We start from the raw sequence: 14,158 nt of genomic DNA, 5'->3' as shown, positions 1-14,158 counted from the left end.
ATTTTCTCACTCTCTCTCTGGCTAAGATAATTTCTGGCATTGGTCAATGTATTAGGCTGAATATCCCTCTGTCCTCTGTACAAATTAGCCAGTTCATTCCAACCTGCAATCAGGTCCCGGAATCGGGTTAACCTCCCTTGTCTCGTTTATAACTGCTTACACTGAGACTGTCTCTATTAGTCTCAGTTTATGATACCTTCGACAATCATTTACTCGCCATATCCATGTCCCAAACATCTCCCATCTCCCATCTCCCAAACATCTCCCAGATCTTCCGCCGGTCCCTTGTAGTTCCGTTCAGTAAAAAATTACCTTTGTACACACAATTTCGGCTACTGCATAAGCCTGGGATCGTCTGGTGAGATCTTTACTATGGTCACATTGGCAAACACAGAACTATAACTGTCGTTGGAATCAATAAGCTGTTTTGCTACTTGCTAAGAATGGAATGTCGTTGTTCCGTCGCTAGGTACAGTCTCAGGCTTGTATCCTATTCGCTCGTGAATTTTCGAAATCCTCTTTGGATCATTCAACGCCAGAAGAGAATCATCAAGCAAGCTCTGAGCTTTAACATCCTCATCGTCTTTCTTTGTATCCTTCGTCCACATCTTTTTTGCTTTCTCGTATTCTTCTACGTCCTCTCCTTTCAGTTCTATCCGAGTGGGCTTTCTTCGTAGCATAATTTTAAGGAAAATGTCAGATTTACGAGGTGCCTGATTAAAGACGAAGACCTGTCAAAATGGCGCCAAATGTCTTCTGAGAGCCCACGGTTTCAAATCTCAGCAGCATTTCCTGTAAGAAAAATTCAAAATGGCCGCCTTCGAGGAGCAAAAAGCGTCTTGTCTTTCGCAGGTGGATCTTAGTAAGAAAGGAAGCATTGATGACCAAATCGTGGACTTAGTACAATACATTAATGCTAAAGATGATTATTTTACCACAAGCTCCTGCTCTGGAAGGATTTCAGTTTTCTCCGAGGTTAGCTATGAGGGGATAGAATATACCAGTATGTATGTATTTTGTTTTGGGTGATGCATCTCAGAGACTCAGATTTAACTGAAAAATTACAATTTATCAGCTTGCAGATCAGAAAAAGAAGCATTGCGAGTGGCTTTATGTTACCCACAGTACAGCAACAGAAGAAGAAGTTGTAAGTATATACATAACCCTGGAACATAACCTGCATACCACGTGTGTCACATATTTGGTGATCAGTTGAAGCGATCAGTATGCAATGGAGCCCCAATCGATGGAAATCGATGATTGGAAAAGCAATCGATCAATCGATATCAATCCATAAAATTAGTTAATTGGCATCCACTGGTATCGGTCAATAGATGATCAATCAATGGTCACGTCACACAAAAGCCGTTCATCAATTAGCAAAATATGTCACACCCAGACTTCTCAACACAAAGCATATGCCATGTTGCACATCCTCATACCACTGTTAGTAACTGTTCTTCTTGAGTGTTCTTGTAAATGTTGACCAAATTAAAAAAATGTTGGTGAGCGATTCACTTAGCATACAAGAAAAAGAGACAGTGTGGAAACTCATTTAAAGTTACTAATAGACCATTTTACAGTTGTCTGCTCAGTGACCTGACCTTTGTATGGCAGCGAGGCTAGAGTTGACCTTGTTTTGATACAGACCTCACTGCTTTTGTAATGTAAATGCACCTAGTTAGCATCAGAACAACTTGTTTTACACAACAAAAGCACTGAGGTCTGTATCAAAACAAGGTCAACTCTAGCCTTGCTGTCATACAGAGGCCAGGTCACCGAGCAGACAACTGTAAAATGGTCTATTGATTGGTATCATTTGGTATCGATAGTCATCAATGGTTTATTTCATCAATTGGACACCCCAAGAGATGAGGTGCAGTCTCCTACCTGTCACCCCTTATGTGTGTTTTGCACTTGTTCGAAGCTTGCTTGCACTTTGTACCCAGCTCATCACACCCACACAACTGTAAAAGCCTGAGGAGGAGTAATATTTACAAATAAAATCCAGAGACACTTTAAATAAGTATTCTGCAGTTCTAAGTTGCTCTCAGTTAGTTAGGTTATGCTGTAGTTAGTCCTTAGTTAGGATCTCTTTCGACTGGGGTCTGATATATCTATCTTGAGATTAACACAAGAAATAAAAATTTAATGAGTCTATTTGTGATAATTGACATCTGTTTACTGATAGTCAGGCTATAATTTACATGAACTTGTAGACTCTTACTTGGTGTAGAAGATGCAGTGTTGTAAAACAATGGAGAGCAAAAGGAAAAAAAGAATGTGGAAAACAATGAAAACAATAGGTTTGTGGGGCAGTGTTCTATCATTGCGTGTTCTGTCTCTTGTAAGACAAGAAGGAGCCAACATGGAGTTCATATATGAATTATTTCATATAAACTTCACATGGACCAGACTACTGTCAATTTCCAGAAGTAATGACCCTTCCCATGACTTTTGGAATAAGCAGGTTTTGGGGCTTGCTACTTTTGAAGGGTCCTAACCTTCTGGAGCACATTACTTTTGGGGAGCCAAAAGGTTTGTTTAAAGCTGGCACAACTACCAGTAAGCTCTTTTTATTAAATAAAAGAAAGAAATGTGTAAATTAAAACAGTTCCGAAAATGTGTCAGTACTTTTGAAGGATTGTTGCTTTCAGGTTTCATTAGCAGGCATAATTTTTTAACATTACTTAGGGGGGTCGCTAGTTTTGGAGGCTGTTACTTTTGAAATTTTACCATAGTATATCTCTTAGAGTTACTGAAGTTCAAATCAACCTGCCTTTTTATTCACCACTAGGTTAAATCCTTGAAAGGCTGTGTTGGAAGTGCTGTGTTCAAGTTTGAACCATTTGTTTTGCATGTTCAGTGCAAAGACCTTGTCGCTGGACAACAAATGGTAAGAAATATTAGTAATGTTATGTACTTTTATCATAAATTGATTGTGTCGTAATTTAAATCATAGTAGAACTGAAAATTTAAATAAAATTAATATAAAAAGAATCAAAATTCTTTCTTATTTTCTTTTGTAGCTTAAAGTGGCCCTCACATCTGGTTTCAAAAATTCTGGAATTGTCATTGGCAAGAAGGCCAATGTGATAGTGGTGCGTAACTAGACACTCAAATAAAGTTTTTATTATTATACAGCTTATAACTGTGTGCTAATCTAATGAGATTGAAAGTTAAAAACAAAATATAGATCAAACTGTCAGTTAAGATCCTAGAGACCTATTACCGGTAAGTTTCTTTATTCTTCCAGCTCTGATGGATATCCTTACATAGTAATACTACAATGGGACTCTTACTCCTCCATTGTGTGGTGTACCACCATCAGAACACCAAAACTGATCATATTTTAAACAGGATTGTTGAATAAAAGAGGTTTTATAATTAAAGGAAATGACTGACCTAAGTTTTGTTTGGGCTTAAAAAGATAGATAAGTGTTAGTAATAAAAAAGGGGCCACACTAATTTACAAGGTGGTCACTGACAGGAGATTGACTAACATCCAACTTTACGTCAGCCAAATGCAAAATGAGCAAATTTGCTCATATGCATCAGGTTGAACTTTTGTGATGGTCCAAGGATTCTTCTACATCCTCCTGCCAGCTATAAGGGAAAATTCTGTTAAAATCTTGGATTTTTCTGTAGGTATTTCTGACTGAAGTGAGTGCTCAATGACAAAATCTTTTGATTTGAATTGATGAATACTATTTTTGCATAGTTTGTGAAGAGTATTATTTTTCTCTGTTTATTTCAGGCAGTAAGAAGTACGCAAAGTTTGGAAGTGCCACTTGCTCATAAGGGAGAACTTATGGTCTCTTACAAGGTAATCAAAGTGGAATTTTTTTGCAGCAAAATCTCCTATTTTATTTGTTACCTTCTTATAGCTGAAGTAGGTAAGCAGGGTGAACTGAGGGCTAGTAGCGCCTGGGGGGGGGGGGGGGGGGGTTACTCTGCAAAGTTTTATACGGGGAGGCTCCATCCCAAGGTCCAACCCCTTACCCTTTTGTATACCATTTTGACAGAAAAGTTACCCCTTTTGTTTGCTTTTATTGAAAACAGGTACTCTTTTTGCATACCTACTTTAGAACATTGAATCTCTTTTCTAAACCATTGAAATGAAATTAATGATGTAGAGCTTATTAATAAATTGAATGAATGATACAGCTGTAAGGTGCATCTGCTCAAAATATTTTAACTGAAGTCCCTTTTAAATACCTAAATGACAGATTTCCCTAGTACCCTTTCATATACCTCAAGTTGTAAAATCCCTGCCTTTTTAATTACCTGAAGCCTGAAAAAGGTACCTCTTTTGGGGAGAGCATCTCCTTGTATAGGAGTACCCCCCCCCCCCCGATAATTTCTACTTTCTTTGTTATATCACTTTGTACAACTGATCACATTTTAGCGCTTAAATAAATTTTAACTTGTGTGAAGAGAAATGTTATCACTGATTTTGTTTTTGCAAGACACAGTGAAACCTATTTTAAGCAGACCCCCAATTAAGCAGACATCCTTTAAGCAGACACTTAGCCTGGTCCGGAAATTAACGTGTTATATTTCCTTTTATAACAAACCCCTATTCAGCAGACACCTCTATTAAGTGGACACGGACACTAAAATAAATTGTATTTGGCTAATTTCTAGTGTTAAAAACCTCTATTAAGCGGACACCAGACTGAATTGACAATGTGGCATGATTACATCCTTGAAATGGTTGATTAAATGTACCCTTATTATCGTTGCTTTATCGAAAGGGCATTACTACAAACAAGTTAAAGTTGGTAATGAAAGCTGACGAACTTGAACTCTGGATAGCTTCGTTAACAACCTGGAACTTTATTACAGTACAGAGGGGTTGAATGTTAATTGTTAACAAACATTGCACAATTGTTATAAACCTTTATTAAGCGGACACCCTCTATTAAGCGGACACTTGGGAAGGTCCCAAGGGTGTCCGCTTAATAGAGGTTTCACTGTATAAACAAAGCAGGGTTCATACTCTTTGAAGCTTTTAAAATTCCATGACTTTCTGTGACCTTTTCCATGACTTTTCTGCATTTTCCATGACCAAAGGTAAGCAGTTATTCTCACAGCAGTATCAAAACAATCATTTAACATATTTTCCAGCATTATAATGCATAAAATGTGTGCTTGTGTCTAAATCTACTGAAATGAAAGCCTGTTTCTGACTCTTGTTATCTTTTCAATTTTTAAAATAACTTTTTGCCAAGCATATTGCTTTTCCATGACTTTCCATGACCTTCACTTAAATTCCATCACTTTCCAGGCCTGGAAATTCAAATAACAAATTCCATGACTTTCCAGGTTTTCCATGACCTGTATGAACCCTGCAAAGTAATGAGACCCCTTACTATGTTGTTTCTTACATTCAGTATATAGAGTTCCTGGTGAATGCTGCCAACAAGAAACTTGAGGAAAATCAAAGAAGGATAAACAGGTGCATTCTTTATCAATAGTCTCTTACCTTAACTAGTTTCCGTTTATTAAAAACTATCACTTTCTGGCTTGAACTTGCGTTCAAACCCTCTGAATGACGTATGTATACTTATTTTAATGGTAAAGAACGCCTGATCGCAGGCTAGTTAGTAACCCCTAAGAGTGACGAGCATCTTATTTCTCAAAATATTGAAGATCCGATACCAGGATTCATTATAAAAGACGTAAAAAACGTTCTCTGGTAAAATTGTTTAAAGTTGTGAGCTTTCAACAGCCAGTCTGCTGTCTTCGATGGACAAAAATGAAATGATAAAATAGGGGTGACCCAAAAACACTGACCCCCGGTCCGCGGACCCCCACAACGGACCGGGTCCGCGGACTACCCTACGGACCAGTCCATGGACTACCCCTATGGACCCCCTCTACGGACCATCCTAAAATAGTGTAAAAATAATAAATAAAGATTTCACTTATGGATTGTCTAATAGATTCAGACTTGTGTCGGTGATTTTTTGAGTGTTACACTGTGCAAATGCAACAGACTCGCGTTTTTAACACCTCAACCCCCCACCCCTCCCCCACCCCTCCCCCCCCCAAAAAATGCCTAAAAGCTGTTTTCAGCGTAAGGAAATGCCAATGGTAAGAAGGAAAGTTCTTACCTTCCATTCGTGGCTCAATCTGGCTATGGAAGACATAGTTTTAGGCCGTTAATTGTTGTTTGTATCTATTATTCCGCTGAGCAAATTGTGAAGCCTGGAATGAGTTCACGAACCCACGGGAAAATGGGCTGAACAAAATGGCAGAGGGGAAAGAGCACAAATTTCGAGGCTTCCCGGAGGCTTCACCGTACGCGTCTTTCGTATATTTTATGGCCACAGCAAAGGAAATAGCAATGTGCAATGATTTAAATTGCATCCGAGCCTGAATCCAGGGGGCCCGTTTCTCGAAAGCCCCGGAAACTTTTCGGGCCCGTAAAGCCATTATTAGTTCATCTGTATCTACAAACGGAGAAGTGTATACGCCTGAAACTTCTTGCATGAAGGGAACCTCTGTTCATATTAAGAATACGTAAATAAAACAGTTCTGTAATCGTAACGTTCGAGATTTTGCTATGGCTTTCCTGGCCCGAAAAGTTTCCGGGGCTTTCGAGAAACGGACCCCCGGTCCGTAGTGGGGGTCCGCGGACTGGGGGTCAGTGTTTTCGGGGTACCCGATAAAATAGACCTAAAAGTTTTTGAATATAACAAGCGAATGGCATATATTAAATAGAATACGTGTGAAAGAATGTGAGAATGCTAAAAGTGCAAAATTAGTGTTTGTTTAAAAGAATGTTACATTGTCCCGGCAGAGGGCACAAATTGTTGTCGGCCTCGACCGTTTTCGCTGTGTGCCAGGATTCCAGCGTCTTTCTAATGCGGCTGTTGCCTTTGTCAATTATCTCAGCATTGTTAAAGTCGATGGTATGATCGAACGTCCAGGCATGTTTCGCTACATTGGAGCCTTTAGCACATTGTTTAGTATTTCTGATATGTTCTTTTCGCCTTGTACTAAACGATCTTTTTGTCTCGCCGATATAACTCCAGGGACAAGACCCACAAGGGATTTTGTAAACAACATTGCACTGGTGGTCGATCCGAGGTCGAAACTTGGGAACAGGGAGACTATCGTTACTCGAATATCACGACTTTTGAGAATTCTAGAAAGAGGCTCGGTAATACCTTTGATGTAGGGAAGGACCGCGAAGCTCTGACTATTCGTTCGGTCAGCCCAACTGAAGAACATCCCAACTAGTTCTTCAGGTGAAGGTGTTGGAGGAGTCGAAGATTTCTTTCTTATGATATCAGCAGTGACTTTTTGTGGGTAGCCACGTGAAATTGATCGCATTAACACCGCGTTCCAATCTAATGGCACATTTTTTATCATTTCATTTTTGTCCGTCGAAGACAGCAGACTGGCTGTTGAAAGCTCACAACTTTAAACAATTTTACCAGAGAAAGTTTTTATCTCTTTTATCTTATTTCTCCTTAAAATAATTCACTTTAAGTTCATGAGAATAAAGGATATGATCTCAGAGTAAAATGGTGTCAATAGTATTGATTATGACAACTAGTCCTCACCAGTACCACAGTTTAGTAAACGTATGGAGAACGATGTGGAAAAAAGTGCATCCTGATAATTATTGTCTCAAGGGTTAATACTTTTGCGATTCTTCTAAATGTCAGATTTGTGTGGTGTTTTTAGTAATTCAATGCCTGTGGTTTTTTGTTTCAGATTTTTTGAAAATCTGAGGCAGTTGTTGAGTGAATGTGATGATAGTAACTGCACTCTTCAGAAAACAGGTACAATCATACTACTACTATAGGCTAGTGGCGTATAACATCCATGCTTATCTCTGGTTTAATTCACAGAAAGAGACGATTCTTCTACTGCACTGGGAATGCCACTGTAAGGTTACCCCCAAACATGTCCATTTCTACACCTGATAGGAAGGCATTGTAAAACTGAAATGTCTCGCCCAGGCAAGTTAAGTCTTCTTGCACTGTGTTCCTGGGCAAGACAACTTGCACTCAATGCCTCTCTACAGGTGTGAAGTGGTAATGTTTGGGGTAACCCTGCAACTGAAAAAGCCTCCTCCATGAACATGCAGTTTCTACCGTCAAGGAAGGATAGTGTGTTTAGCCATAATTGAGGTAATATCTGCATGGAGATGGCAACTGACATGGACAGATTACTTTCTTATTTGCAATAGGGGTCTAAATTGCTGCATCCACACTATAATAATATGTATGGTTACAACACTTTGCAGACTTAGTGTTGACATCTAACACTTGGAACTTTTATTTGTTCAGGTTAATTTAATTGATGTTTCTTTCTTTAGGGAGGACACCAAAAATAAAGGGTATTAAGCAGAATGAATTGGCACTGGTGCATGTAACCTCTCAGCAATCAAATTTAGATACTCCAAAGCGGTCCGACGATGATGATGCACTGGATTGCTTAGTGTCCTTTTATGGAGGAGTGTCCTGAACAGGCGCATGGGGTAACTTTATGAAGGTTGAAGTCGGAATGACAATGGGCAAAGCCTCTCGAGTTCTTTTACAGACATCTTCAAACAGATGAGCCAGGGTGTGCACATCAGACACTATCAAGACAACTGACACTGCCAGACATGCCAGCGACATGCCACAGTCACAAAATGCAAAGGACTGAAAACTATCACTTGCAACTTGCATGACCTTGTGCAAGAGTTGCTTGGCAAAACAGTTCTTCAGTAACTTCTTGGAGAAGTAAAAAATAAAGAAAAACCTTACCTAGGATACCATTTCATTTTGAATAAGTGTTTTGACAGTGGACAGACCCTGTCTAGCTGCCATAAAGATATCTATTTCCATGCAGAAAACAGTGTTCAGATCCAATAAAAACAGGTTTCTGGACATTTGAATTTGCTGTGTGTCATGTGCTTCCTACTGGTCCTGAACAGAAATCAGGAAAATGGACCTACTAAATAGGATAACATTGTGCCCCAGTCAGAGAGTGCATCAGACTAGTCCCAAATCAAATGTAAGCTAGACAGTTCAGTAACTTTTTGTACTGGAGGAAACACAAATAGAAAGTTTGGTTATCTTTCAAGTGCTGAAGGGTTTTGATCATCCTAATCCTTATTTATTAATTTATTTTTTACAAAACAATAGCCTGAAGAAATGGATGCCTTGTGCTGGGTGATGAAGTGGTACTGGCCCAGGTTGTTCAAAAGTTGTATAATCTACCGGATAAATCACTATCCAGCAGATAAGCGTTAACAAAACAAACCACGCTATTCACTGGATAATGATTTATCCAGCTGATAGCGTTATCCAGCCTCTGAACAACCAGGGCTTGATGAATTAGTGTAGCACATTATTTTGCTCAGACTATTCAAAAACTGGCATAGCATTACCTGGAATCACAGCAACTAAGGAATCATTATCAACTAAGGAACCTCATCAATGCAATTACAACTGTTATGCCTTGTTTATTTATTACTACAGTTTTTTTTATGTTACTAGTACAACCACATCTTATTCTATCAGTGGCACTTATCCATCTACCTTGGACAATGTTTTCTGTTTTTTTTTTTCGTTTTCTTTTTTGGCAGCGACATACATCCCTAAGATATCGATTTATATAAAATGGAAACTGTCCATATTCAAACTAATGAAACATGATATTTTCACCGCATATCACTACACTGGCTTGATTAAATTATCCACTTTAATTGATTGTGTTTTGGCACATGCCATTCTGAGAGAAATACTGCCATTACAAAAAACACTTTATAGCAGCAATGCCTGATTCTCAAAGCAATACTTGAAAAATAAAATTCACGAAAACTGAATGACGCCTTCAAAAATAGTGCTGTTAGCTTACCTATAAAACTCCCTCACCACAACTGAAATGATTAGTGTCGGGATAAGAACCAGACGAGTGCTTTCTGTTAACACTAAAATTAACCGATATGCATTTGGCTAATGATACAGCCTTGCATGAGAAGTCTGGCAAAACTTTTCATGACTTCTGCCTAAACAACTATTTTACTCTATTCTGCACAGTCTACATATACCCAAAATTATGACAATTTTCCAGTAGCATTCTGACCTGTAGCTGATTATGACCACAGGTTAATTAATTAACAGTCCAAGCTATCCTCTTCAAATTGACTTTCAACAGAACTACAAAACTGTACCAAGCCTTCCCAAAACCAAGGCAAGGTATTTTAGCATTGATAATCAATGCGGTAGATTTAAGAAACAAAGCCTTAAAATTAAAGCACATGACCTTCATATTTTTGTTCTTTTTGCTTCTTTTTAAAGTTTTTTAGGAGTAAGTTCGTTTTGTATTTTGTTTGTTTTGTTTTTTAGCTTTTTACAATTTTTTCTTTTTTTTTTCTTTTTTTGAACTTTTCAGTCTATTTTTTTGCTATAAATTCAAGTATAAATACAGTATATACTTCTCTGCATGCAAAAAAATGTCAAGTGAATGTTAATTTAAACTTAAAATACCCTGTCAAATGTGCCACTCTGAACATTAGCCTGATTTGCTGGACCCACACGAGCCTGCCCAGCAGCTTGTGGCTGTACCTGACCTCTCCCACGATGTGGTGGTGCCAGAAATTCAAACATAGACGTATTTACAGAACTCAATGTGCGCGTGAGGTCAGTGGGCATGGGATCGCTCCAAAAAAAATCATGATTCAGTGCTGTATCTGCATCAATTCTTTGCCCTGGATCAACAGTCAACATCTTGTCAATCAGGTCTAGAGCAAGGGGATCTTTAACATAGCTACGTAGTCTTTCCTTTACACGCCTTTTCTGATTTGGCGGGAGGGTCAACTTGGTAAACAGATCCAGTTTTTCCACCCCTGGCCACACATCAGGTGCAATGGAGCCACATAGATGACTTATCAGAGTCAACTGGTGTTGTTCAGTGTTTCCTTGCATGATGGGAGTTCGTGTCCACAGCTCTGCCATAATGCAGCCTGCCCCCCACAGATCTATGGGAGGGCCATAATTTCTTTCCCCTAGCAAAAGCTCTGGTGGCCTGTACCAAAGGGTCACTACCCGGTTGGTGTAACGCTGAGATTGCTCTTTGTTAAGATGAATAGCACGAGCTAGACCAAAGTCAGCCAGTTTCAGAACACCATTCTTAGTAATGAGAACGTTTGCAGCTTTCATATCTCTGTGGAGTATTTTATTGCTGTGAATGAAGTAGAGTGCATTCAGCAACATTTGCACCATTTTTTTCATCTCCGACAATGAGAACTTGATCTGGTGGTTGCTAAGAAGGCCAGCAAGGTCATGTTCACAGAACTCAAACACAAGGTAGATACTTCCTTTATTGCGATTATAAGGAGATGCTACAAGACAAAATAGAAAAACAAATAGCTTTAAGTATTTAATTAGAAGTGATCTAAATAAAGTTGTTCTACAATACTATGCAATGACCAAGTACACAAGTTTGTCTATCACTAGTCTGTGTCGGATTGTTCAGCATTTCACTTCATAAAAGGTAAGTCTGCATACAAGCCAAATCACCCATTGGGCCAGAGCTTATCCTGGTTTCTGTACATGAAGCAATTAGTATTTGTACTACCTCTGGGATGGGATGCTAGTCCATTGCAAAGTTACCCCCAGCATTAAATTTGCCGGTACCCATTTGTACACAGTAGAGAGAGGCACTGTGAGAGTAAAGTGTCTTGCCCAAGAACACAACACAATGTTCCCCGCCAGGGCTTGAACCTGGACCACTCATTCGGGAGTCAAGCACACTAACCATGAGGCCACCGCACAAAGTTCAGTTTAAGGACTCAAATCTTGTTCACTCCGTTTCATACAAATTAAACGACACAAAGAAATATGGAGGAACATAAAAAAATGTTAGAGAATTGGTCTGTTGGATGTTGTTCTGAATCATTTAAGCTATGCCTTTTTGTAATATACAGAGATGACCAAAAATGGGTCTTTTGGAGAATGACAATGTATACTAGTAAGAAAATAGTCCTGAATAATTTGAGTTTGAGTTTCTGCAGAACCTCATCAGGCAGCTTCAACCTGGAAACGTTATTTTAATTTAGTTCAGAAGGTTTATTTAATGGACTGTTTTGTGGCTGGAAGCTAAGAAGTCAGTGAAAAAAAATACCTGCATAGTCATACATTTGTAAACTTAGTGATTGAATTATTCACCACAAAAATCCCTTTTAACTGTGGCGATGATCATTATTTTTGCTTCAGAAGTCAGTTTGATATTTTTGAAGCCACTCATTTTCTTCTGAGGAATGCCTCAAGAGGAGGAAAAGAGGTCCACAAGGAGTGGACCTGTGAAGATTGCTGGACACTAGACTTTGCAAATCTTGTTTTTTTTTTTCTGTGTAATTTATTACAAAGCAATGTACATGTATAAGAATAGTAACCATTTTGATTATGCTGGTCCTCCATCATGGAGGTTTTTGTGACAAGATTGGCATCAACATTACAACAGGCAAAGAGTCTTTATCTGCTGATTTTGGAAAAACTGCCTCATACCTTTGGGGGTTTGGCAGCAAGATGATATCCACAAGAGGGTAGATGGGAAGAAAAAGTTTAAAATCCATGAGCATTGAGATTTTAGAGTGGTCCTCTAGATACCAGCTGGGCTATCAAGCTAACTGGGAGCTGGTCACGTTGTGAGCTCATAATGTACACAAAGATGGGAAAGCATGCAAGGGAACACATGAAACCTCATATATATTTTTGAACTGCAGGGGGGACTTAAAAAGATATATCATCACAGTTACATACATGATTTTAGGCAGTTGCAAATTAAGTGTGGCTTGATAACCCAGTTGGTAGAGTACTGCACCAGTACTGTAGAGTCACCATTATTACTAGAACTCTTTTACTAGAGAAGGTAGTCTCTACAATTCAGGTATTATATATTTGAGTTTCAAGTTGAGAATAAGCAAAGCACCAAAGTAAAGAACATGTATAACAGGCTCTCCACCCCACAGAAGTGTTCATCAGTATTTACAATATGTCATCAATGCCTTAACTGCATTGTCACTTCCTTGCATACAATTACATAACATTATAATGATCACGTAACTGAGATAGACCAGCGATTTTTACCTACCTTTAGTTCGACAAATCTCCAAGAGGTTCACCACATTCTCGTGTTTCAACAACTGAAGGATCTTAATCTCTCTAAGGGCGGTGATCGGGAACTGAACAATGGTGCAAAAAACACCAAAAGTTCAGTGACTACAAAACAAGCACGGAACACTACTAAATCAAGCAAATCATGTATCTACAAGAACATTAAATACCCCTTCTTTCTCGTTGTCCATGAGGACCTTCTTGAGGGCAACGATTTCTTTAAGATTCTTTCGGTTGCGTGCCTTGAACACCTCGCTGCAAAACAATTCTTACCATCAACACAAAGTCGAACTATCAAAATGGCGGACTGAACAGTCTACAAACCCGAAGGTTCCTTGGCCAATTTTAACCATCCTTTCGTATTTGTTGACATCATGGCAGAAAGGGTAGTCCAAGAGGTCTTTACTCATTACAATTATGCGATAACGAGTGTTTAAAAGTGTGTTTTGGCAAAGAAAAGACAATCGCGTACTAAACCACGTTGTCCTCCTTACGCCGGTAAAATGAAGGTCACAGGAAGCAAGTTTCCCGGATGAGAAGATGCGAAAAAAATCCTTCCCAGAAATCAACGCACTCACCTTCAAAATGGCGTCTTATGACGTCACTATTTGCATTTCTTGAGAAACGCGTGGAAATTTTCGAACAAAATCTCCCTCCTGGAACACTTATGCGTTTTATCCATGCTTCATCTTGCTAGGGCTTGGCGATCGGATCGCAAAATGACACTTTTTTGGATCGAAAATTGCTTCTCCTGGCGAAGCGTTGCTCTTTGCAGTACCGACCACGACAGTCCGTAATTGTCGAAAACAACTTCCAATTTTTCTCTCATATTTGCTGGAACGATATTCCCTAAGCCGATTAAAACCGACAAATTCGCAACTGGGGATAAAAATGATGTCGTAACTCGCGCCGACTTTCCCTGAAAACAACGCCTTTCTATGTTCGGAACTGAAATTTTCAGAGCAAGTACTGCTTATATGTTTACGAGGAGCGCGAGAGCTTCTGGGATTTCAACAAACCATTGCATCTTG

The 14,158-nt window shown here is 39.0% G+C and overlaps 2 protein-coding genes across 3 annotated transcripts; one reads left to right on the top strand and one right to left on the bottom strand.

Annotated features, from left to right (window-relative positions):
* The first annotated feature begins 711 nt into the window (after nt 1-711).
* On the top strand, nt 712-9,461 carry LOC145489032 (tRNA wybutosine-synthesizing protein 3 homolog). Its single transcript, XM_081467928.1, has 8 exons — nt 712-975; nt 1,076-1,147; nt 2,798-2,896; nt 3,030-3,101; nt 3,758-3,826; nt 5,397-5,461; nt 7,732-7,799; nt 8,339-9,461. Exons 1-8 carry the CDS (start codon nt 811-813, stop codon nt 8,485-8,487), a joined length of 759 nt encoding a protein of 252 aa, XP_081324054.1. The 5' UTR covers nt 712-810; the 3' UTR covers nt 8,488-9,461.
* A 98-nt stretch (nt 9,462-9,559) lies between these two features.
* On the bottom strand, nt 9,560-13,842 carry LOC145489017 (cyclin-dependent kinase 9-like). 2 transcript variants are annotated; one of them, XM_081467908.1, is made up of 4 exons: nt 13,706-13,842; nt 13,298-13,382; nt 13,105-13,195; nt 9,560-11,353 (listed from the first exon to the last, which is right to left on the bottom strand). In XM_081467908.1, the coding sequence occupies exons 2-4, from the start codon at nt 13,316-13,318 to the stop codon at nt 10,491-10,493; spliced, it is 975 nt and encodes a 324-aa protein (XP_081324034.1). In that variant the 5' UTR covers nt 13,319-13,382; nt 13,706-13,842; the 3' UTR covers nt 9,560-10,490. The 2 variants fall into 2 exon arrangements, with proteins under 2 accessions (XP_081324034.1, XP_081324042.1); XM_081467916.1 differs by lacking the exon at nt 13,706-13,842 and adding an exon at nt 13,452-13,682.
* Between the last annotated feature and the right edge of the window lie 316 nt (nt 13,843-14,158).

This window comes from Orbicella franksi, chromosome 1 (assembly GCF_964199315.1).
Source record: "Orbicella franksi chromosome 1, jaOrbFran1.1, whole genome shotgun sequence".
Taxonomy (NCBI): Eukaryota; Metazoa; Cnidaria; class Anthozoa; order Scleractinia; family Merulinidae; genus Orbicella; species Orbicella franksi.
Note: the sequence above shows the minus strand (reverse complement) of the source record. Positions and strands in the feature narration are given on the sequence as shown.

Excerpts from the sequence above, each read along its gene's own strand:
- LOC145489032 (XM_081467928.1), top strand. The coding sequence starts at position 811 with ATGGCCGCCTTCGAGGAGCAAAAAGCGTCTTGTCTTTCGCAGGTGGAT. Across the intron at positions 3,827-5,396 it reads AACTTATGGTCTCTTACAAG|TATATAGAGTTCCTGGTGAA; the intron begins GTAATCAAAGTG and ends TCTTACATTCAG. Across the intron at positions 7,800-8,338 it reads CTGCACTCTTCAGAAAACAG|GGAGGACACCAAAAATAAAG; the intron begins GTACAATCATAC and ends TTCTTTCTTTAG.
- LOC145489017 (XM_081467916.1), bottom strand. The coding sequence starts at position 13,537 with ATGAGTAAAGACCTCTTGGACTACCCTTTCTGCCATGATGTCAACAAA. Across the intron at positions 13,196-13,297 it reads TGGACAACGAGAAAGAAGGG|TTCCCGATCACCGCCCTTAG; the intron begins GTATTTAATGTT and ends ACCATTGTTCAG. Across the intron at positions 11,354-13,104 it reads GGAGATTTGTCGAACTAAAG|CATCTCCTTATAATCGCAAT; the intron begins GTAGGTAAAAAT and ends TTTGTCTTGTAG.